This window comes from Crocuta crocuta, unplaced genomic scaffold, assembly GCF_008692635.1.
Source record: "Crocuta crocuta isolate KB4526 unplaced genomic scaffold, BGI_CrCroc_1.0 scaffold90, whole genome shotgun sequence".
NCBI classification, from domain to species: Eukaryota; Metazoa; Chordata; class Mammalia; order Carnivora; family Hyaenidae; genus Crocuta; species Crocuta crocuta.
The window spans coordinates 5397556-5422302 of record NW_027527449.1 but is presented as its reverse complement, the minus strand read 5'-3'; the positions used below and the strand labels follow the sequence as shown (position 1 = coordinate 5422302).

The 24747-nt window shown below is 37.4% G+C and overlaps 2 protein-coding genes and 1 non-coding gene across 3 annotated transcripts in view; 2 read left to right on the top strand and 1 right to left on the bottom strand.

The window, feature by feature from the left end:
• LRP2BP (LRP2 binding protein) overlaps positions 1–22035 on the top strand; it is a 29301-nt gene extending 7266 nt beyond the window's left edge. The window contains exons 5-10 of the mRNA XM_077762277.1: positions 10951–11093; positions 11174–11279; positions 12375–12598; positions 14244–14418; positions 17007–17119; positions 21958–22035. Coding sequence (XP_077618403.1) covers positions 10951–11093; positions 11174–11279; positions 12375–12598; positions 14244–14418; positions 17007–17072 — 714 coding nt within the window. The 3' untranslated portion in view covers positions 17073–17119; positions 21958–22035. The remainder of the gene's footprint in view (positions 1–10950; positions 11094–11173; positions 11280–12374; positions 12599–14243; positions 14419–17006; positions 17120–21957) is intronic.
• Positions 3561–3668, top strand: LOC144230451 (U6 spliceosomal RNA). Its single transcript, XR_013334765.1, has one exon. It is a non-coding gene; the product is annotated as a U6 spliceosomal RNA (small nuclear RNA).
• Positions 20224–24747, bottom strand: part of SNX25 (sorting nexin 25) — a 96622-nt gene continuing 92098 nt past the window's right edge. The window contains exons 16-18 of the mRNA XM_077762270.1: positions 21978–22159; positions 21356–21456; positions 20224–20824 (exon numbers count right to left, since the gene is read on the bottom strand). Coding sequence (XP_077618396.1) covers positions 20744–20824; positions 21356–21456; positions 21978–22159 — 364 coding nt within the window. The 3' untranslated portion in view covers positions 20224–20743. The remainder of the gene's footprint in view (positions 20825–21355; positions 21457–21977; positions 22160–24747) is intronic.

Here is a 24747-nt window from a genome sequence, read left to right as displayed (position 1 = left end):
GGTATAGATAAACCACATCTTCTTGATCCATTCATCTGTTGATGGACACTTAGGCTCTTTCCATGTTTTAGCTATTGTGGAGAGTGCTGCTATGAACAGTGGGGTCCATGTGCCCCTATGCATCAGCACTCCTGTATCCCTTGGGTAAATTCCTAGCAGTGCTATTGCTGGGTCATAGGGGAGTTCTATTGTTAGTTTCCTGAGGAACCTCCACACTGTTTTCCAGAGGGGCTGTACCCGTTTACATTCCCACCAACAGTGTAGGAGGGTGCCCTTTTCTCCACATCCTCGCCAGCATCTAGAGTTAAGAGACTCTTATTTTCACATCAATTTTAAGTCATTAAAAAACCCAATGTGCTCTTTAAAAAAATTACCAAAAACGTCTGAAGACTCATTTTCACTCTGTCATCGTGCCACTCGCTTCTGCGGTATTTATCTATATTCATTACAGTGAGACATTCCACTTAGTTGGCTGTCAAAATTAACTGGAAATTGGAAGAAATTCTCAGTGGCTGCACTACCTCATGTGATTCTTTACAAACTTGCTGAGTATTTTCTCCCACCCTTTTCCCTTCCTGTGTCTTTCCCCTCTACCCTCATTCTCTGATGCCAAATAAATGGATTTATCCCATTTTCTCACACAGAGTAGTTTAGTCATCTTCTCTTCCCTAGAGAGGATTTCTGTGGCCATATTATCAAAATTAACAAACTTTAAGGACTGCCTTAGTTATATGTTACCTATTTAATTTCTTTATCTATAATTGGAATGTAAACTCCACAGAATTGGGGGTTTCATCTGTCTTGCTCATGGCTCAATCCCCTTGGAACATAAAACAGTGCCAGAACCACAGTCAACGCTCATATTTATTGACTGACCTTGTGGCCCCTTGCTGACCACACTGTTATCGGAGTCACACCTCAAAAGGCTTTTTCAAAGAACTTTCCTAGAGCAAGATCTTATGTAAGAAAAATTATGGTGGCAGCTGTTAATATTTGCCCTTGTTACAAGAAAAAGCAATACTTCCTTAGAAGAATGAAGTATCATAACTAAGTAAAATGTATCCCAGAAATTTAGCAATTCAACCTAAGGAAATCTATAAATATACTATAGGAGCCCGAATAAGACACCATATGATGGTTTTAGTATGTATTGAAAAAGCATTTCATGAAACCCAGTACTTTTTCATAATGAAAACCTCTTTAAAAAATCAATACTAGGAAGTATGTTTCCGTATAACTTAGGAATAGCCACTTACAGTTATAAGCCCAAATTAGAGACTGTCTTTCTGGAAGTAGAAACAAAATCTTTTCCACTGGTCATACTGACCTACTCATACTGTCTACTGAATTTCTTTCAGATCTGTCCCCAGTCCTTTATTCTGACTCTCTTCCAGTTCAGGCTCACTGGACCCATTACCTGGGTTATTTCAGAAGTAGACCGCCAGCTTCTGCACTTGACCCAAATTCATTATTCTTTACAAAATACAAATCTGATTATGTCCCGTCCATCTTTAAAAACTTCCAAAGACTTCAACATTGAAGGTCAAAAAAAGAGCATGATTTGGGGTATTCCCATGGACAGCCAGCAAGCTGGCCACTAAGAGGCCCATATAAGGTAACATTTACTTGGTGAATCCTTCAGTTTCAACACCAGGTACTGCCCATCCAAAACCTCTCTCAGTCTCTGCTTGAGTTTGCAGTCTCTACCTGATTGCTGCCGACAGGGGGGACCTCAACAGGCATCATGCGGCCAACCCACTGTGACCGTATCTGAACTTGACAGCACAATTCCATCTGGAACCGTGACTTCACTCAGTACCACCAAGCCTCACAGCTGTATCACCTCTGGCCACTACACACAATGTATGCCTCTCTGGTCATTTGTCTTCTCCCATATTCTTGGCTCCATATTGCTTTCTGTTTCCTCTCCTGTCTTACTGCTGCCTTCCCTCCTACACTTTCCAGCTGGCAAATCCTCAGCCTTTTCTCAGACTATTTTGTCCCCTTCCTTGCCTCATCAGAAAGGTAGCTTTCCCATAACCTCCCATCTGTAGGTCAAGGGCTCTCCTTCCCCCTCCCCACGTGCCACAGGGCTCAAGGGTGGAGCTGGGATCACTTTCAACCCCCAATTCATTCTCCAGCTCTGAGCTCCCCTCCACCCCACTGGCTTTCCTCATTCTATCAATTTCCTCGTCACTGGTCACTCCCTAACATTTCATCCTGGGATTATAGTGCTCGTCCCTGTGTTTTTCCATCATTTTGTCTGACACCTGAAATAAGAACCAAGTAACAAGAGGGAGAGACCATGTAGGTAGGTCTGGGAAAATCACATTCAGGTAGAGGAAATAGCTAGTGTTAAGCCCTGAGGAGGAAAGGGGGGAAAGCTGGAGTGTAGTCAAACCAGTGAGACAGGGTCAAACCACATGGAACTTGGAAAACGAGGACCAAGAGTTTGGCTTGTGTCATCGATGTAATGTGAAAACACTGAAAGGGAGTGAAACCAATATGATTACCATTAAAAAAATCATTTTGTCTCTTCTGTGGGGATTGAACGGAAGGAATAGAAGCCGGAAGCCAATTGGGAAGCCACTGCAGTTCAGATAAAACCACTTTAACTAAAGTACCACCGTGGAAATAGAGAAAAGTGGACAGATCTAGAATATACTCGTTAGAGGGTACAGACCTTCTGATGGACTGGGAGAGGGGCAAGAGTAATAAATAATAATAAATAAGGGGAGGAGTCAAGGGTGATGCTGCCATTTAACAACAATGGGATCAATGAGGAAGGAGAAGGTTTGGGACTTGACAGTGACAAGAAAACCTAAGCGTTTATGTTTCAATGTTACTTGTGAAGTGTGTGTTAAGTCACCAGTGCAGAGAGGACAGGTCGACAGTCTGGAACCCAGTGATGCCATCAGGACTGGAGAAATCAGTGGCGGGCTGTCGGTGGAGCATGGTAGTTATGGCACTTGATTTGGACATGGTTGCTGAATGAGTGAATGCAGAGAAGAGGAAAAGGCCAGGGACAGAGATGGGGAGCCCTCTATTTCATGGTCAGAGGGGAAAGAACAGCCAGCAAAGGAGAATGAGGAGGAGCAGGGAAAATGGAGGAAGATGAGGAGCGTGTGGTGATCTGGAAGTCAGATGATGCAACTGTTTCGAGGAGGGAGGAACCATCTGTCTCAAATTCTGCTGAGGTGAATATAAGGAAAAATTAGCACTTACTATTAGGCACATTAAGATGAATCTCACTGGAGACCCTGACAAAAGCCTTTTCAGTGGAGGGATAAGGGACCAAGGTGAGAGTGGGCTGAGGAAATGCATGGAGGTGAGGAGGAAGGCATAAGCACTGAGATTTCTCATACAGCAGAACAAATGCATGTGTACTAATGAGGAGGTCATGGACTCGAGGAAGGGTCCTCCCTGGTTCAGAGATACCACAGTGTACTTCTAAGTTGATACACAAGATATAGCAGAGAGGGGGAAATGATGAATTAGGTAAGTTCACAGATTCAGTTTTTTGATTTTCTGTTTTCTGAGTGAAATAAAAGCAACGCCATGTACTCGCTTCAGCAGTTATGTATACTAAAATTGGAATGACAGAGAAAATTAGCATAGTCCCTGCGCGCAAGGATGACTCACAAAGTCATGAACCACTCTATGTTTTTTAATAAAAATATAAACATTTTCAAAAGGTGAAGCCATGAGCTGAGAACGAGGGAACGGAGGGCAGGGGCAGTTAAAGCGTGAAGAGACAGGATAAAGTTTGAAATAGTATCTTCTCTACCAGGTAAGTGAGAGAGAAAACTGAGGGGACAAACTGATGGTACTGTTTGCCAGGGCTGAGAGCTCACTCTGGAATTTGTAATCCTAAATTTAAAGGACCTGTCGCCATGGCTGTGTTTATTTCCAGCCATGTGCAGCTGCCTGAGTGCATGTGAGTAGGCAGAGAAATGGTTTATTTGACAGATAAAGGAGTGTTGAGGAGGGAAAGAGGAACAAAGGAGTGAGTATGGTGACAGACCCAGAGTAAGCCTAAAAGGCAATAATTAAGGACGTGAAGAAGTAGAGGAAGCAGGAAAGTTGGCGGGTTCAATGGATTGGCATATGGCCACTCCCAAAGAGAATGGCTTGAATGTGATCACAGATGGAGGCCAGAGGAGACAAGGAAGATGGCCTTTGGAGATCCCTTCTTACCTAGAATTACACTAGTTTGATCATACCTTTAACTCACAGTAAAGGGGCAAAGAGCTCTTTTAATTTTCATCCCTTTCTTTTATTTACCAAACTGTTGTTGATACTAATTTGGTCCAGACTTTGGTTGAACCATATACGCTTTGTGTGGTAGATTTGAACTGTTTTCTTCAGGGAGCAAAGGTCATTATTACCCCAGAGAGATGATAATCACATGTAGGCTCTAACACCTGGGGGAGCTACAGATGGAAACTGGAAATCGCATGGAGGGTGGAGGGAATGGATAAAGCAACCAAATTTTGGCTGAAATAAACTGCAGTAAGGACAAGGTCACCTGTTTTAGATTTGCTTTCCCCATCTCACAATTCTAACAAGGTTTTTAAACACTTTCTTTAGCATAAGACAGTAACATTTGAGTGTAATTTAGGGCCAGGTTGCAGGAAATTTGACTTAGGAAATTCACAGTCTATGGACTCATCAGGCAACTGTGCTTCTGTTTCCCAGAGACATTACTTTTCGACATCTGTCCTCTAACTCACTCCCCAGATTTAAAAAAATTTTTTAAGTTTACTTAAAAAAAGAGTGAGCAGGGGAGGGGGAGAGAGGAGAGAGAATCCTAAGCTGGCTCCACACTGTCAGCACAGAGCCTGATGTGGGACTCAAAGTCACAAACGATGAGATCATGACCTGAGCGGAGTATAAGAGTCAGACGCAGAACTGACTGAGCCACCCAAGCACCCCTCTAACCCACTCCCCAGACTTCACATGTTAAATGCAATCAGAATCAAATTCTCTACAAGTTTTTTAATGGCATGTGGCAAGCTGATTCTAGAATTCATATGAAAGAGCAGAAAGCCAATTATTTATCTATAGTATTTAAAACAATGTGGTTTTTGTTCACGAATTGGCAGAGATCAAAAGAACAAGAGTCCAGAAATAGATATACACAGACGTATGGGTATTTAGCAAGTCCTAAAACTGCTATTTCATATCTGTGAGAAATGGTGATGGAATGGTTTGATCAACTTTTTAATTTACTTATTTTCTAGTTATATATACTCTTTTTAGTAGTAGTTGCTCTAGAGATTACAATATGCACATTTAATTTATCACAACTGACAAGGAGTTTATATTGAATTACTTCAGGTAAAATATAGAAACCTTGAATGAGTATGCTTCCATGTACCCACCCACCCCAATCTTTAGTGCTGTCATTCTATACTTAAATTTATATTATAAATCTCCAAACATAAAAGTGTTCTAATTTTTGCTCTAATCATATGTATTTTGAAGATACTAAGAGGAAAATCCATTATATGCACATGTATATATATGTATATCCTTTTATATACTAACATATAAGTATATAAAAGTATATATACCTACTTAGCATTTCTGGAACTCTTCACTCCTTCCTATCAACCTGAGTAGCCATCTGTCACCATACTCCTTTCCTTTTGGCCTGAAGAATTCCTTTGAAGGGAATTTCTTATAGTACTATTTGCAGATGATGAATTATCTCTGATTTTGATAATCTAAAAATGTCTTTAATCTACCTTCATTTTTTAGAAATTGTTTTTGCTGGTTGAGTTTTTCTTTTCCACCCTTTAAAAATGCTATTCTTGGGGTGCCTGGGTGGCTCAGTGGGTTGAGTGATTGACTCTTGGCTTTGGCTCAGGTCATGATCTCACAGTTTGTGGGTTGGAACCCCACATCAGGATCTGCACTGTCAGACTGGGGATTCTTTCTCTCCCTCTCTGTTTCTCTCAAAATGAATAAACTTTTTTAAACAATGCTATTCTCAAATCTTCTGGCTTTCATTAATTCTCATGAGAAGTCAGTCACTACTTCCATTGCTCCTCACCCCATCAGTTTTACTGAGATGTAATTGACATATAACATTGTATTAAGCTGTACAACATAGTAATTTGACATGTGTATATTGAAAAATGATTATCACAATAAAGCTAGTTGACATCCATCACCTCACATAGTTACAAACTTTTCTTATGACTAGAAATTTTAAGATCTACTCTCGTAGCATTTTCAAATATATAACAGCGTTGTCAACTATAGTCTCAAGGCTGTCCATTACATTCCCAGGATTTATTTATAACTGGGAATTTATAACTTTTTGTGAGTTGACAATATTACATTAGTTTCAGGTGTACAACATAGTGATTAGACAAGTTTATACATTATGGTATGCTTATCACAAAAGTAGCTACCATCTATCACCATACCGCAGTATTACAATATCATTGACTATATTCCTCATGACTCTTATTCCTGTGACATTTATTATATAACTGGAAGTCTGCATCTCCTACTCCCCTTCACCAATTTTACCCATTCCCCCACCCCCTCCCATCCACAAAGCATGTTTGTTCTCTGTATTTACAGGTCTGATTCTGCTTATTTTTTTAGATGCCACATATGAATGAAATCATATGGTATTTGTCTTTCTCAGTCTGACTTACTTAGCTAGCATAATACCAAGTCCGTCCATGTTGTTACAAATGACACAATCTCATCCTTTTTTTATGGCTGAGTAGTAGGTCAGTGTGTGTGTACATACATATACATATGCATCACATCTTCCTTATCCATTCATCAATCAGTGGACTCTTCCATATCTTGGTTATTGTAAATGATTCTCCAATAAACAAAGAAGTAGACAGATCCTTTCAAATTACCATTTTCTTTATCTTTGGGTAAATACCCAGTACTGGAATTATGAATCATATGGTAGTTCCATTTTTAATTTTTTGAAATCATACTATTTTCCACAGTATAATTGGCTGTATAATTTACATTATACAGTATAATGTAAATTGGCTGTACCAATTTACATTCCCAACAACAGTGAACAAGGGTTTCTTTTTCTCTACATCCTCACCAACACTTGCTATTTCTTGTCTTTTTAATTTTAGTCACTCTAACAGCTCCAAGGTGATGTCTCATGGTGGTTTTGATTTACATTTCGCTGATGAAGAGTGATGTTGAGCTTCTTTTCATGTATCTGTTGGCCATTTGATGTCTTCTTCAGAAAAATGGTCCTCTGCACATTTTCTAATTGGATTTTTTTGTGTGTGTGAAAGAGTTGGATAAGTTCTTTATATATTTTGGATATTAACAGTTTATCAGATATATCATTTGCAAATATATTCTCCCACTGAGTAGGTTTTTGGCCTTTTTGTTTTGGTGGTGGTTTTCTTCACTGTGCTGCAAAAGCTTTTTATTTTGATACAGTCCAAATAGTTTATTTTGGTTTTTCCTCCCTTGTCTTAGCAGACATATATAGAAAAATGTCTCTATGGTCAATGCCAGAGAAAGCGCAGCCTGTTTTCTATTAATTTTATGGTTTTAGGTCTCACATTTAAGTCTTAGTCTCTTTTATTTTTTTGTATGGTATCAGAAAGTGGTCCAGTTTCATTCTTTTACATGTAGCTGTCCAGTTTTCGCAACAAGCAGACTATTTTTCATTGTATATTCTTGCCTCCTTTGTCATAGATTATTTGACCATATAATTGTGGGTTTCATTCCAGTTTCTCTCTTCTGTTCCACTGATCTATGTATCTATTTACACACATACTGTTTTGATTACTAAAGCTTTGTATAGTATACCTTGAAATCTGGAATTGTGATACCTCCAGCTTTGTTCTTTATTGAGGTTGCTTTGGCTCTTCAGGATTTTTTGCAGTTCCATGCAAATTTTTGGTAATTTTTATTCTAGTTTTTAAGAAAAATGCTATTGGTATTGTGATAGGGATTGCATTGAATCTATAGATTGTTTGGGGTAACATACATTTTAACAATGTTAATTTTTCAAATCTAGGAGCATGGAATATCTTTCCATTTGTTTGTGTCATCTTCAATTTCCTTCATCAATGTTTTATAGTTTTCACAGTACACATTTTTCACCTCTTTGATTAACCTCCTAGGCATTTTATTCTTTTTGGTACAACTGTAAATGTAGTTTCTTAATTTCTCTTTCTGATACCTTCTTATTAGTGTATAGGCATATTACTAATTTCTGAGCATTAATTTTGTATCCTGCAAATTTACTGAATTCGCTTATTCTAACAGGTTTTTGATAGAGCCTGTAGGTTTTCTATGTACAGTATCACAGTCATCTGCCAATAGTGACAGCTTAACTTTTTGTTTACCAAAATGAATACTCCTTTTTCTTATCTGATTGCTGTGGCTAGGACTTCCAGTACTATGTTGAATACAAGTGGTGAGAGTGGACATCCTGGGCTTATTCCTGACCTTAGAAAAAGCTAAGATCATATTGAGTAAGATGTCAGTGTGAGTTTTTCATATAGGCCTGTTGAGGTATGTTTTCTCCAAACTGACTTTGTTCAGAGTTGTTTTTTTTTTAATTTTTTTAAAAATTTATTTCTGAGAGAGAGACACACACAAACAGCGTGAGCAGGGAGGGTCAGAGAAAGAGGGAGATACAGAATCCAAAACAGGCTACAGGCTCTGAGATAGCTATTAGCACAGAACCCGACGCGGGGCTCGAACCCATGAACCATGAGATAATGACCTGAGCCAAAGTCGGACACTTAACTGACTGAGCCACCCAGGCACCCCTGTTTAGAGTTTTTATTATGAATGGACATTGAATTTTATCAGATGCTTTTTCTGCATTTATTGGGATGATCACAGGATTTACATCCTTTATTTTGGTCATGGTGTTTCTCACATGGTTGATTTGTAAATATTGAACCATCCTTGCATCCTTGGAATAAATCCTACTTGATTGTGGTGAATGATCCTTTTAATGTATTGTTGGGTGCAGCTTGCTAATATTTTGTTGAGGATTTTTGCATCTATGTTCATCAGGGATATTGGCCTGTAATTTTCTTTTTCTGTGGTGTCTTTATCTGGTTTTGGTATCAGGGCAACACTGGCCTCACAGAATGCATAATGGAACCTTTCCTTCCTCTTCTATTTGGAATCATTTAAGGAGAATAGGTTTTAACTCTTCTTTAAATGTTTGGTAGAATTCATCTGTGAAGCCATCTGTTCCTGGACTTTTAGGTTTTTTTGATTACTGATTCAGTTTCATTACTAGTAATCAACCTATTCAGATTTTTTATTTCTTCTTGATTCAGTTTCAGAAGATTGTGTTTCTAGCAATTTATCCATTTCTTCAAGGTTGTCCAATTTGCTGGCATATGTTTATCTTTTCACAGAACTAGCTCTTGGTTTCATTGATTTTTTGTCTCTTGTGTCATTTATTTCTGCTCTGATCTTTATCATTTCCTTTTTTAACATCCTTTTACCTTGGGCTTGTTCTTTTTTTAAGTTCCTTTAGATATAAGGTTAGGTTGTATTGAGTTTTTTCTTGTTTCTTGAGGTAGGTAGGCATGTATCACTATGTATTTTCCTCTGAGAACTGCCTTTGCTGTGTCCCAAGATTTTGTTGTTTTCATATTCATTTGTCTCCAAATTATTTTGATTTCTTCTTTGCTTTGTTGACCGATTGGTTGTTCAGTACCATGTTGTTTAGCCTCCACGTGTTTTTTCCCCTATTTTTTTTTTTGTGATTATTTCTAGTTTCATGCTCTTGTGGTCAGAAAAGATGACATGATTTCAATCTTAAATACTAATTATATAGTTCTTCTCCTTGTATAATGTATGATTTTTCTCTGGTTGCTTTCAAGATCTCTGGCTGCTTTCAAGATTTCTTTGGCTTTCAGCAGTTTGACCTTGATGTATGCCTAGGAAAGCTACTTTGGGTTTATCCAGCCTGAGGTTCACTGAACTTCATGGATCCCTTCCAGTTGCAGTTTTTAAGAGTAATCTCTCCTCCAGCTTGTGTGTGCTCGGGTAAACTTTCCAGTGCCTTAAAAAAAAATTTTTTTTTAAGGTCTGCTCCAGATTTAGTCATAGCTAGTTGTGTAAGGATTTACACAACCACCTCATTTGACCACTAGTAAGTTCTATTAGGTTTAGGGGGAAAAAAGGCAAATATGTACATCACACATTCACAAAAACAAATCTCTATAAATTGGGACTCACTAGAAGGCAAACACCTTTATCTTCTATCACTGTGGTATTTAGCCAGCAAGAGAACTTGGAGAGAGCAGTGAAGGGTAAAAGCTAGAATGGAGTGTATAGAAAATATGTTTGGTTGTCAAACATTCTCGGGCATGACGTTTGAAAGTTTGTGTCTGATGGATTTTTTGGATGAGGCAACAGCTTCCGTGTGGTCTTTGTGACTATGCAGATGTCATATGAGTAGCATATGGGGTGTAAACTATCACTTAGTGTGCTTCAAGGGAGAACATAGTGTTTGGGGCTCACAAGTGTTCTCTAACTGTAAACGTGGAAGAAGTTGCAGCTATTCTTGTCCGTTAATAAGTTTTAACAAGTGTGCCCATCCAGAGTAAGGAGGGAGGAGGGAAAAAAGGAAATCATACTGAAACATAATCTAACTGCAGAAGCTAAAACATGAGGGAAATGCCTTATATCCCTTAGATCGCAGAGATTTGGGAATGCCAACTCAGGAGATGTACCCTTCCTTCTTTCTCTCCCTCTCTCCCTCCCTCTCCTCCCTCCCCTTCCCTTCCTCCCTATCTCCCTTATTTCCAGCTCTGTACTAAAGGGCAACCATCTGCCTGGGCACAGACCCATGACATCGAACATCATGTCAGATGTTAAAACATTATTAGGAAAAAGAATTTAGTTTGGATAAAACTAAAAACTAGGGTTTGTTTGTTTGTTCTTTTTCCTTTGTGGAAGGAAAAAGGAGTGGAATATATGAGGAAAATCATTGATTCTCCATGTCCCAAAGCAAGACACCTACAATTTGCAGCTGCCTACAACCTTGGAAGAGCTTACTATGAAGGAAAAGGTGTCAAACGATCAGATGAGGAAGCTGAAAGGTAGTCTTACCTGAAAATAAGGGTTTTTTTTTTCTTTTTAATCAAATGCTGACACAAAGAATAACTTGTCCGTTTTTTAGATTGTGGCTTTTTGCTGCAGACAATGGAAATCCAAAAGCTAGTGTGAAAGCTCAAAGTATCCTAGGATTATATTATTCAACAAAAGAACCCAAAGAATTAGAAAAGGTAACACTGATCTATTTGTTTTTAATGCTAGTACTACACATAGATTAATATTTATTTCAGAAATTAATAACAATAATTTCTTTTTTGAATGGACGGTGGTAAAGAATGAGTGTCCAGTTTTAAAGATCTCTTATATTTCTTTAAAATGTAAAGAAGGTTTACATTTTGGGATCTCAAGGCTGATTTTATGCTTTACTTATCTATGATTTACCTTTTCCCCACCTCTTCCAAAGGATTCCACAGATGTGAGAGCACTTTCTACACTATAAAGAGCCACACATACAAAATATTTTATACAATGAAAGCTAAAAGTCCTAAAATATAGCCCAAATCCTATTATGTGAATAAATTAATTTGTTCTGAGAAAGTAATGACGCTAGTAAGTAAAATACACACCAAAAAATGAGTTGAAAATTGAACCCATTTACAATTTTTACAGAAATACAATCTCTTTAATCATCAATGACTGAAACATTTTCCAAGAAATCCTATAGGTTGAAGGAAATGTAGGGCCAAGTCCTACGTGTAAGAGGCATGAAGAACAATCTTACAAGGAACACAAACCAACCACGACCCTCTTCAGATAACTAAGCAACCACTTGGAAATAATTTTTTGAACTAATTTGAATTCACTGTAGCGGAGTATTGAGCAAATGTGCTTGCGACCACATGCAGCTTTTATCCTGGCTGCCTTTGGTGTGGACAGGCACCATCTCTGAGATCTCAGCATCAGCAGCTCTCCGCTCCCTGCTGGGCCTCAGTGCAGGTGTCTCAGCAGACACTTAGTTCCTACTTCCTACCTTTCTGATCCTTCCTCTGGGAACATGTGAAAATCTTGAATCCTGAGACAGCTGAACTGTCTAGGCTGTGACCTCTAACCTATGCTCTGGGTAGAAAACAGGTGGGCTCACCTTAACACGCTCTTTTGGATATGTGAAATTGGTGCTAACCTGAAATAACACACGAGGTGCTAAAACTGTTTCCTAGAGATAAGTTACTAGTACTATCTTATAATTAGAGATTTTTTCTTTCCAGTATTCCCTTATAATTTTGCCAGGTGGGTAACAAAGAAGATGAAATTGTGCTTTTTCTTAGGCATTTTATTGGCATTCAGAAGCATGTGGCAATGGGAACTTGGAGTCCCAGGGTGCGCTTGGGCTGATGTACCTTTATGGACAAGGCATCCACCGGGACCCCGAAGCTGCCTTGCAGTGCTTACGGGAAGCCGCAGAACGTGGAAACGTCTACGCTCAAGGGAATCTTGTGGAGTATTACTATAAGATGAAATTTTTTACTAAGTGCGTTACATTTTCCAAAAGGTAAATAAGCTGGATAAAAGTATTCCCAAAACCTCCTCCTAGATGTTCTCTGCCAGGTCTGTTCAACAGGACTTGCCGCAATATTGGAAATGTTGGCTAGTAAGCACTTGAAATGTGGCGAGTGCAACTTAGGGCTCAACTGCTACATTTCATTCGATTTTAATTAATTCAAATAGCCACATGTAGCCAGTGGCTAGCTATGGAATAGAATTCTGTCCATTAGTCTTCAGGATTTCAGTGTCATTTGCTCTATGTACCAGCTGATGATCTTAATCAAGTTTAACTTTGGGGGGCACTGATTTCCTTTTTCATAAAGAAGAAAATACTTCCACAGGATTACTAAAATAGAGCATATAAAGTACTTCACACAGCTTAGCATATCAGAAATACTTATTAAATATACTATAATTTCTTCCTAGACTCTTCAGCCACATGTTCAATGGCTGCACAATTGCAAGATAGCTTGATAAAGATCGTAGAGTGAGAATAATGGTTGAAAGATACCAACATTAACACCTTATGAGATTTCTCTTCTCTGAGCCCGTGTACTTTCCCCATATTTATTTACTCATAATGGACAAACACAATATACCAGGAGAAACACGTGGATGTCCCCGAGAGAGGCTCTAAGGCCATGCCGATGTATTTCCCTCCCAATAATGCCTGACAGAGCCCCAGGACCCCCTCCTCTCTAGCCCAGTGTGAGGCAGCCATCTACAGCGCTGCATGGAGGAGCTGGTTCCACCCTCTGCCCAACAACATGGCTCCCAGGGAGCAGGCCACTTAAAAGTGTGGTCCCCGAAGTCCCTAATCACTAAGTACCCATCTAGTGAAAACCAAAACTTTAAAATCTTTCAAACTTTCCATTATTATCCACATTCCTTTTCCTCATATTATGGGTGACATGGAATTAAGTAGATCCCACTGTCACACAACTCTCTAGACTTGTGCCAGGGTTATAAAGGAGGACCTTTCTTTTTGCCCATTTTTTTTTAAACACAGATAGATATGTAAGTTTCTTGAGATGTTTCCTGATCCTATGTGACTAAAGTCCAAATTTAAGGTCAATGTTTGAAAAAATTATTCAAAGAAATAGAAAATTACTTTTCCCTATTGTTTAAATCTGCAAGGTGTTATTAAGTTTAAAATATTATTATTATGGGGCACCTGGGTGGCTCAGTTGGTTAAGCATCCAACTTCAGCTCAGGTCATGATCTCATGGTTCATGGATTTGACACACATTGGGCTCTACACTGACAGCTCAGAGCCTGGAGCCTGATTCAGATTCTCTGTCTACCTCTATCTGCCCCTTCCCCACTCATACTCTCTCAAAAATAAGTATTAAAAAACTGTTTTTAATATTATTACTATAAGAAAATAAACATTTTGTTTTCTAGTGATCATTAAGCCGACAAGTATTATAGACAAGCTGTGAAATAAACTCCTTGGTAGCTCCTCTTCCCCTGGTTTTAACTGGTGGTTTTATTTACCCTTCACCAGAAAACAAATACCACAACTCAGTTCTCCAACAGGTGGAAATAGGGAAATCACTTTGGGCACCAGGACCATTTCTAGACATATCATTTGTGAAAATGTAAACCAGAACTCATGTCCTTTTTAATTTCACAATTAAATATTACAACAGGATTGCTGACTATGATGAGGTTCATGACATCCCCATGATAGCCCAGGTCACGGACTGTCTCCCGGAATTCATCATCAGAGGCATGGCCATGGCTTCCTTCTACCATGCCCGATGTCTTCAGCTTGGCTTGGGTGTCACGAAGGATGAAGCAACAGCAAAACACTACTATTCTAAAGTAAGTAAGCCTGAGAACAAACAAATCGACCCAAGTAGAAATTTCTGAGCTTTCTGTTAAGTCTTGATCATCTTTATGGATTAGTAGTTTTCCTACTTAATTATTATTGCACAGATAATCTGTCTAGGATAGTTTGTCAGACAATTCTGATAGATTCTTATTAGCACAATTGAACTCAGATGATAAAAGTTCCACTTTAATGCAAATTATTCTCTCACCCTGCCACCCTCCGCAGCCTACAGCCCAACACCAAGACCAAGACCTTAGAGCCAGAATATTCATGCCTTCCTTCTACCCAGAAGTGTGAACCTGCTCTCATTCTAGTACTTTAATGAAATAGTTGTGTTTTTTTTAAGTTTATTTATTCTGAGAGAGAGCGAGAGAGAGAAAGAGAAAGCGAGAGAGACAGAACAAGAGAGAAAGAGAGGAAGGGGCAGAGAGAAAGGGAGAGAGAGAGAATCCCAAGCTGAGACCACAGAGCCCGATGCGGGGCTCAAACTCACAAACTGTGAGATCATGACCTGAGCCAAAGCCAAGAGTCAGACACTTAACCAACTGAGCCACCCAGATGCTCTGAAATATAGTTTTTAAAAATGTTTTCATGCATGACATTGGCCACACCTTACTACACACTACCAAACTCATTCATGAGTTTGAGATAATCAGTTGAAGTAAGATTCCTTGTTTTAATCCATTTAGTTTAGCTCCCAAATGGATTTCACTTATAAAAACCAAGCAACTTAGAAAGTAGGAAGGGAGTGAGAAGGTGGGGGGGATCATCATGAATAGTAACTGCAAGTAAAGTTTTTTTTAAAAAAAATAAAGACACTCACACTAAACTGTTCATGTCTTAGGTCCACGACATTCATGAAATCCAAACTAGAATTATATCTTCTTAAAATGTATAAAGGAATTCATGGGGCACACAAGTTGTTTAGCTTGAGCACGTGAACAAGGCAAGGAACAATTTTCCGAGTCCTCTGCCTGAATCTGACCATTCAACAGCAGTGGTTCCCAAACTTATCTGCATATTAAAATCACCTGGGGATTTTTAACAAATTCCAAAGCCCCAGTCTTATTTCAGAACAAATAAATCCTGTTCTCTGGGAGCGCAACACAAGTGTATTCACTGAAAGCTCTCCAGGCCTACTACAGTGGGCAGGCAAGTTTTGGAAACCCTAAATTAATGTTTGAAATTAAAATTTCCAGAGCATTATGCCCATATCAACACATACATACAGGAATATAGCACACAGATACAACTGAGATATTTACCACTAAATCATTTTAAAAGTATGAAAAATAGTGGTCTTTAACTTTTTATAAAATATAAACATTCTCTGTTTTACACTGATTTCCAAACCAAGTCTATTTCAAATTCTGTGCTACCCTTCATGTCTTTTCTAAATAAATATAAGCAGAAAAAACTCTGGGTCAACAATATCCTGATATGTAGTCTATGTTCATCCTAAATAAAACAGCAAAACAAACAGATTGCAATCTTAAAACTATTTTCCCCATGGTGGGAGATAATATCCCCATTACTCAATTTTGGCCATTGCATTTTACAGGAGATGATTTAAAAAGGGAGAAGATTCAAAAGTTGTAGGCCAATGAAGGGTCTGGAATCCTGTCTCATGAGTATCAACTGAGTATTTTATTTAGAAACAAAAGGAGTCCAGACAGTGGTCTTCACCAGACTGAAAGGCTGTCCTACAGAAAAGGAACAGAGGGGCAGGGAGCAGAATGATAGCCAAAGGCAGTGTGCTAAACGTGGAAAAGATAAAGCCCTGGGTGATGCCGAGACAGGGGGACTAGCCTGCAGTCAGGAGATCCACACTTGCTCTCAGCTCTGCCACCGTCAGGATGGGGACTGCCAACCACCTTACCCTCAAGGTCTCCATGAAACCAGCTTTATATATTGTCCTAGGACCTGGACTGATTCTAATGCATATGGAAGGAAACTTTAGCTAGTATAAAGAAGAATCTAATGCAACTGTTCAAGAAATAAACAGAAACAAAAGTTTTCCTATAAGATGGTAACTTAGCAACCAAGCAAATATCTAGTGACCAACTGTTATAGGTACTGAAGGGACAATTAGTGCATGGAGTATGGTCTAGATGAGATAATGATCTCTGATGTCTCTTCCAGATACTTGACATTCTATGCAGTTATATGCACTATTACTTAATGCTATTTATCATAACAAATTATTTTAAGTAAGATTCTCTCATAGATGCTGGTATTCATATAATGATAATAGCGAGTTTGAGATCAAATGTTAATGCTTTCCATGTTATTTATTTTAATAATTCCTAACATAGAATGCTATCAGCAGTGTGTAAATTCCTTTTCTTGGCACTGATAAAATTTTCTTTCAAGTGTCAACAGCATGGTAATTTTCAGGGTGATCTGCTTGCGTAGGCTAATTTGAACTTCCTTTATCAAGAAATCAAAATAGAAATGTATCTTAAGGATTTACCTTGAAGTCATTTTTCTTAAAAAAAAAAAAAACTTTTTAAAAGGAAGAAAAAAAGAAAGACCCAACAATTCAAAATGTATCTAAATAACTATCTTTGATTTTAAGGCGTGTCGTCTGAATCCTGCATTGGCAGATGAACTTCACTGTTTACTTATTCATCAAAGAATTTAGATCATAAGGCATTTCCACAAAGACCATCAACCCTGGAACCTTAGAACGTGTGTATTTTTATCATCGCTATGTTGTTCCGCTATTTTCTGCATTCCAAGTTACAATATCCTGGGTATTCTATTGATGACATGTTACCTTCGTTCTTAAATCTGTAATTTTATAACTCGGAACCTTAGCTATAGGATCTGATTGTTAAAAGAGTCCTTTAAGATCCAGCTCTTGGCCTATAGACTGGCCTAGATCATATCAAATAGAGAAAACCACTCCCTAAAGTAAATTATTATTTTAAGCACAGAGTGTTTAAAAGATTTAGTGCAGTCTTAGCTTTAATAACTTCAAAAGTATAAATGCTACAAACTTATAAAAATATTTTGTGAATTTTTGATAGATTATTTTAATTTGTTGTTTTTCATTAAAATTTCTTTAATTTAAGGGACACCTGGGTGGCTCAGTCAGTTGAGCATCCAACTTTGTCTCAGGTTATGATTTCGCGGTGTGTGAATTTGAGCTCTGCGTCAGGCTCTGTGTTGACAGCTTGGAGCCTGGAGCCTGCTTCAGATTCTGTGTCTCCCTCTCTCTCTGCCCCTCCTCTGCTCGCACTCTGTCTCTCTCTCAAAAATAAATAAACATTAAAATATCTTTAAGATTCGTAAAACTACTGAATAAAAAGAATTTAAAGAAACTTTCAAATAATGTTTTTTAATAAATTCATGTAGCATTTATACTTCTGAAGCAATTAAACTAAGACTATACTAAGTCTTTTGGGACATCTGTATTCTTAAAAGAAACTCTTTTAAATAACTGGATAATTTATTATAAACTTCAAAAAAAGTACATTTAAGAAATTGCTTAGACTCTTCCCTTAAAGATCTTAATCAGTATGACAACTGCTATAGTCCTGATATGATAATTAAGAGAGATATTTCTTTGTGCTTAGACTCATTTGCTAGATTTTAAAAAACCTCAAGATTCATTTCAAAGCAAAAATAAAATGTGAAAAACATCTCAATTAAATAATCTCTCAATATAAGAATGGTATCTAAGTATGTTAAAAATTTAAATTAGGCTTTCCTTGCATTAATGAGGTTTAAAGAAACAAAAGTTGACAATATAAATAATAGGATCTATGCATATGGAGAAGACTGTATAGCAATATATGTCTGAAACAGATACACTGTAAACAATCTCTTAAAGACACCTTATCAACACCTTCTCTGTAAACATACTACACTGATGTAGCTTTATTTTATAAATCACTATTGTCCTTTCCAAAGGTGGATTTAAACAGGATCTCATCTTAGTATAATTAATCCGTAGGTACCAGTTACTAAAGAAGTATGTATGGTGGAAAATTACTTGCTCTCCTCTCATGGTCTGGTTTGTCTATGTTACTTGAACTTCATTTTGCCAAGCTATAAAAAGGAAAGCAATTTCAACAGACTTAGGTCTGTGAGATACCCTCAAAAGATAACATACTTCTCCCTTAAATCTCTTAAGATGTATAAACTTAAGCCATTCCTGAAAACTAATCCCTTTTCTTTTAAAAATCTCTACTGAAGACTCCCTATTTTCCTCCAGGAACATGATTCAATTCATCAAAACCCTTATAAGATTTCATACTACCTAGCTTACATCTCTTCTACAGTATAAGCCCACTTGCTTTGCTCTTGCTCTCCTAATACCATCCATATATAATATTCCTTCAACCGTCTGAAGATCTAAATTCCCAACCAATATTCTTTTCTCCACGCTTAATCCAGTCCCTTAAGCCTGTAAGAACCCTAAACTAGGAATGTAACAAGGCAGTGCTTGTTGGCTGTAACAGCACATTTAAACGATATGCAAATCTTCCTTCATGCCAAAGATCACTTTTTTGACTGCTATTAAAATACAGGTCTGAGAAGTCTCAAATGCAGGAATTTGACATGTGTCATATGTGGTAATATGCTATGCTTAAATGTCTTCAGTAAATTCAACACAGCATTTAAAATTTCAGTTTATTGTAGTTACCATAAAGGGGGTACTTCTGGCACTGATGAGCCCTTGCAAACTACCACTGCTGCAGACCGGGGTGCACACCGTGACCTGTGAGTGTAGTCAGTCACTCTTTAATTCAAGTGAGCTGAGGCTTCCAGATCATTAATCTTAAGACAAAAAAACAAAACAAAACTTTTAGAGTCCGTATAGCTGATAGCTCATGAAAAAGTTAAAACTTACCTTAAAAAAAGATTGAGGAGTCAAAACAGTTCTTTTTCTCATTTGCAGTATAATCTTGTAACTGCTATGGTTTAATTACACATAAGGTGAACATTACCAGTAACTGGGTTATGATGACCTCCTGAGGCTTGGTGATTTAATTTGCTTCTCTTATCTGAATGTGTCTTTTCTACATTCCTATGAAGGGTAATTCTTATTCATACGAACAGCCAACTTTTTTTTTTTCCGGAAGTGTCAAATATCATCCTGTTTTGGGGAAAAAAAGGATCAAAGAGCTATGACTAAAAGAATCCCAAAGATAAAATTTGGTTTACTAATTTTTAATCATTAACCTTTTAGAACTTATGTTTTGTATCAAGTATGACCTAGCAATGTCATAATCAATACCACTTTAGTATAGAGACTATTTTTCTTTCATGGATTTCAAACTGAATTTTTGTCCATTATTTTGTTTTCAATGTTCCTGGGAGCTATAACGAGGCAAGTGTTTTATTATCACTGTGTGGTAGATGGTGAACATTTATTAAGTGACTTGTTCATGGCCCCACTATTGGTAACAAAACACCTGTACCCTGGATCTCACCTAACGCCCCACAAGTCCACAAGACCCGATGATATAATCAAGTCCCTAAAGTCCCTGAAGTCTTTTCCCACCTCTGTTTCTCTATCTCATTCCTGCCCACCCTTCACAGCTGGGCTCCTGTCCTACTCTCCTGAACACATCTTTTTAAGCACTAATTTGGCTCTCCTCATTCACACGAAAAGTCAGATTTTTCACACAGTCATCCTATGTCTGGAGAAAGGCAGCCAACTCNTTTTAGACAAAAAAAAAAAAAAAAAAAAAAAGGCACTTGATAAATATTCGAACTGCTTAATGTATTTTAACCTCATTTTTTTGAGATGTAAGCACCTTAAATATCACAGAGCTCTGTGATCATTTTTATATTTTATTGCTTCAAATGCTTCAAACTATGGGAAATCTTTGGTAAAAATAAAGACAATAAAATTTTCACAAGAACTTTACACAAAGCATTGCACAACAATGTTCTTCAATACACATGAAATAATACAGGAATGTTCAAGAGTCCTCAGTGAGGAAAGTAACTGTACAATATTCATAGTTCTTCATTTTAAAACAAAACAGGTTTCATAAATATTTAAAATATTTCCTAAGTTCTTATCACATATTAACATTTGTATTTCAATCAGTGTGTTGAACTTTATTTATATTATTATTAAAATAAAAATAATTAACAGAAGTGTGTTTTTCTGTTACCTGTGACAGCATCAAGTCCTCCCTCCCCAACCAATTCTGCTCACTTCACACAAAACTAGAGGGAGGTAACTAACATAAAAATCAATATGGTTCTCAATCAAGCCCTCTGTGGAAAAGAGGAAAATATTTCATGTCTATTGTTACACAGACATTTCTCTGGTGGTTTATTTGTGCAGTCTCAGATTTGACCAGCTTTCAGTTGATCTAAATGACTTCTCAGCTCAGGACACAACTCAATTAGCAGCAATTCCATCAGCACCTAAGCCAAGAAAGAAGGAAAAAAAAAGTAGAAAAATGTGTTTTTTTTTTCTCCAAGGGTACACGCCTGTGTCTAACAGAAAAGTCTAATTTTAGGTCTAAGATAATTCTCCATGAAACAGTTATTCTCAAATGAATGGAACTAATATTATATAAACTCCATTTAATATCAGATTGATTTATTTCATGGTCTCCTTGCCATTTCACACCATCAACAGTATTTAGTATTATAATCAGACAGATGACGTGGAAACAGTCTATTTTGCTGAAATAGGAAAACTAAGCAGTCATACAAAAAGGTTACATGCATCTGGTCTGTGAGAAGGAGAGACTGACTGCACACCAGAGCGCCGTTTTTCTTCTTCTTTTACCAAACTGAACTGAACAGTCAGACAGATGAAAATGAAGCACAGTAAATAAATGGGCTCAGAGTTATAAGTAACAAGAATGGTTAAGTATGCAACCCCGTATGTGAACAGAAATGTAAAATTGAATTAATAGTTAATCCTCTGGTTGGCTTTAAATTACTCACATATAACAGATGCTTATTGGCTCTTGTCTCCTGCAGTGCATTGAATATTTTTATTATACCATGACGGGCATTTTGCTGTCCAACGAGGCTCTGAAGTGTATCTGAAAAATTAGGTTTACATTCTGTGCTATGACTGACAAGATGTTTACAATCCATAAATATTCAGTGAAGGAGACAGTACATAATGTACCCACAATAAATAAAGGCACTGGGGCAGGAGGGACATGAAGGATCAGTTCTTTCAAATGTTTAAAGAGAAAATAAGTTTGTTTAGAATTTTTCAACATCAGGCATTTATAGAAACTACAAGTTTAACACATTGCTACCCAATTAAAAATTAACCTCTCTCAACAGTGTACTTTGACAGGATTTTTAAAGCACAAAATTTATTATCTGTTCTAAAACATTTGTCTTATTTAAAAAAAAACATTACAACCACTACTGTCCTTAAGATTCTCAGTGTGATTTCTTGGCAAGGGACAAGTTTAAAAAAAAAAAAAAACGGTGATTATTTTTTTCATTGTAAATAATGTTTTCTGAGAGATATAAATGGAAAAACACCTTAATAAAGTTAGTTCTCCTTTTATGTCTGTACATTTCAGGATCAGAACCGTGGCCTCACCTGGAATGTTCTCAAGCAGCTTCTGCTGTGCTCTCTGTTTTGTTTCCTGACTTTGTTCTTCGCTTCTGATTGTGGTTGGAGGTGCCAATTTCCCATGTGGCCAGAAAGCATCCCGGAAAACATTGATGTAGTAAACCAACATTTGCTCACTGAAAATCCAGTTCACGGTGTCCCGGATTTGTCTTTTAAGAGAAAAACGTTTCTTGGATGAGGTTTTGAAAAATTTTATCTTCTATTCTCAAAAGGCATTTACCAGTGAGGAGGTTAAGATACAGCCCGATCTACATGTTTGATGAATAAACCAGGAATTGGATTTTTAAACTCTGGCTCTGAAAGATATTTTTATTTGGTGGTGCTGGGTAACCATCGCTCGAGCTCACACTTCCATCGGTGCTGAGCATTCCGAATGTTACCCAATTAAATTGCAGTACCTTCCAATCTGTAAGGACAAGAACTAAGAGGAAACTGATTGGTTTGAAGCCTGCAACTACTCTAACTGTGCACAGTACTTCATATACCTATTTCTCTATGAAGTGATTTAAAATGAAAACGCACATTCATTTAAAGTCTGTGAAAAGTGGTGTGGAAAACGTCCCTGAGCTCCTGGAGTCTTGGGGAAGAACCTATTTTCACTGTCTCTTGTGTTGCTATGGCAGATGGTGCCGGACAGAGTGCTTTGACCCAGCGAAAGCATTTTACAGGCTCACGAGGCAAGGGGAAAAAAAGATACGACCTTTCACCCTCAAGTGAAGGACTCTGGAAAGACACATGGCTATCTAGTGTAATTCACATTTCCCTGGGAATGAAAACTTGGGCAGACATTTGACTTGCACAGTTAACAAATAAATGGCTTTTATCTGGTTATCCATGTCTTCCACATAACACTGTTTCATTAGTCATTAGAAAAATTCTAACCCATTACAGGATTTCTGCTGTCAAGAGACAGCACAGNGGGGGGGGGGGGAGGAGGGGAAAAGAATCCTCTTGATGGTGCCAGAAAGACCTGAAATTTCAAACTCAATTCATGAATAACAATAAATCAATCAAAAAGCCTTTAAAGAAATCTGACTTCCCAGCCTGATTTTCAGAGGGGCTATGTAAGGCTTTCAGAAATAGTATCTGAAATAGAGGTTTCAAGCATAGTACTTTGCACAGTCATCAGTTACCACTGTTGTCTAAACTCTACTATGAGTTAAAATTGTGTCAAGTCTGTTTATAACTGCATGTCTCCTAAGATACACTTCCCTACACTGCCTAGAACTGGACAATTTGTATCTAGACCAAATAAAATAATTGTATTAATTTAATGGGACTTCTGCTTTAAGAGAGAACCTACCAACATGCCTAAGAAAAATCTACATAAAAATGCAGACACCTTTTTTTCCCCTGGAGTCATGTTTTGAGTAATTCCCTGGCACTACATGAAGAAATTAAGTAAGAAAATTTCAATTTGCAACTTAAAATTAGGTAAGTGACTCTTACCAAAGGCTATCACCTAACTATTTTCTATGAATTTAAGTCTGACTCTCAATTAGCCAAAACCATAGGAAGCTTCTGAATCAATTCTGGTACGTGAAATTATAGCTGGTACAAGGCACAAGGCACATATTGTACTACCACTTAATTTTATGATGTGTCATCTCTGCTAAAGGCAAAAATAGCAAAGGGCCAGGTGCTCCATCATTCTCTACCTGATAAAAAGCCCATTGAAATGAACAGCCTGAAAATTCTCTACATGAGGCCTCTGCTCCAAGCCCCATAAAAATAACTGCCAAATGTATTCGTCGCACACAGACTGCCACTGCTCATTTATAATTAAGAGCCAATATCATAAATAGGAGCAAGGAAAGTATGCATGATTAGCTGAAACTGACAAGGAAAATAAATTAGCAAGTCTGGAGTACTGAGATATATAGGGCCATTTTGGAATTTTCTTTATCCAAAGCCTATCTACATAACAGTCAAGAGGTTTGCCTTAGACTGAAATGGTAAGTTAAACAGGCCACTTTTTGGATTAAAACAAAAGCCTATGATATAAGTCAACTAAATAAGCCAACTAATTGATTAAAAATTAATTAAAGGGTATTAATTAACAAAGGTTAATGAATCAACAAAGGTTAATTAATTGTTTTTGTTAAAAAATCTTAGAAATAGAAGTAAATTTTGCTTATGACCACAAGGAAAATATATTCTATTTGGGAACAAATAAAAAGATAACTTGCTCTTTACTGTTTCCCTTAAAAATTTATAAGATTTACCTGATAAACATATGTACAAGGTCACTCTGATGGTTTTAACAGCTAAACTTTCACTTGGGAAAATCTGGTAATTTCATCTTAAAATATTTGGCTGTACAAAAAAATTACTCTCCCCCCTCATCTTTTAACAAATAACTCACATTTTTATTGTGCAGGAAGTCATAATGTTTATCTCTTGAAGAGTACTGGATATAAACTCTTATGTGTATGGATAATGTACTATTGCTTAGAATATACATACGGCTTACAATGGTGTTATATATCCACGTATGTTAGTAGATGGATATTAAGATATTAACTAATAAAAGCAATTACCACTTTAATGTTATCCCAACATTAGCAAGTCTGGAGTACTGAGATATATTGTATGCAAATCCATATGGTTTGCATTTCCCTCCAAATAAATACCTGCCATATGATGCTCATCGTACTTTCATTTTGGCTTAAAGTCTAAGCCTTAAACTGATTTTCATCATGCAACATAAAAACACTATACCCAAGATACTCGCACT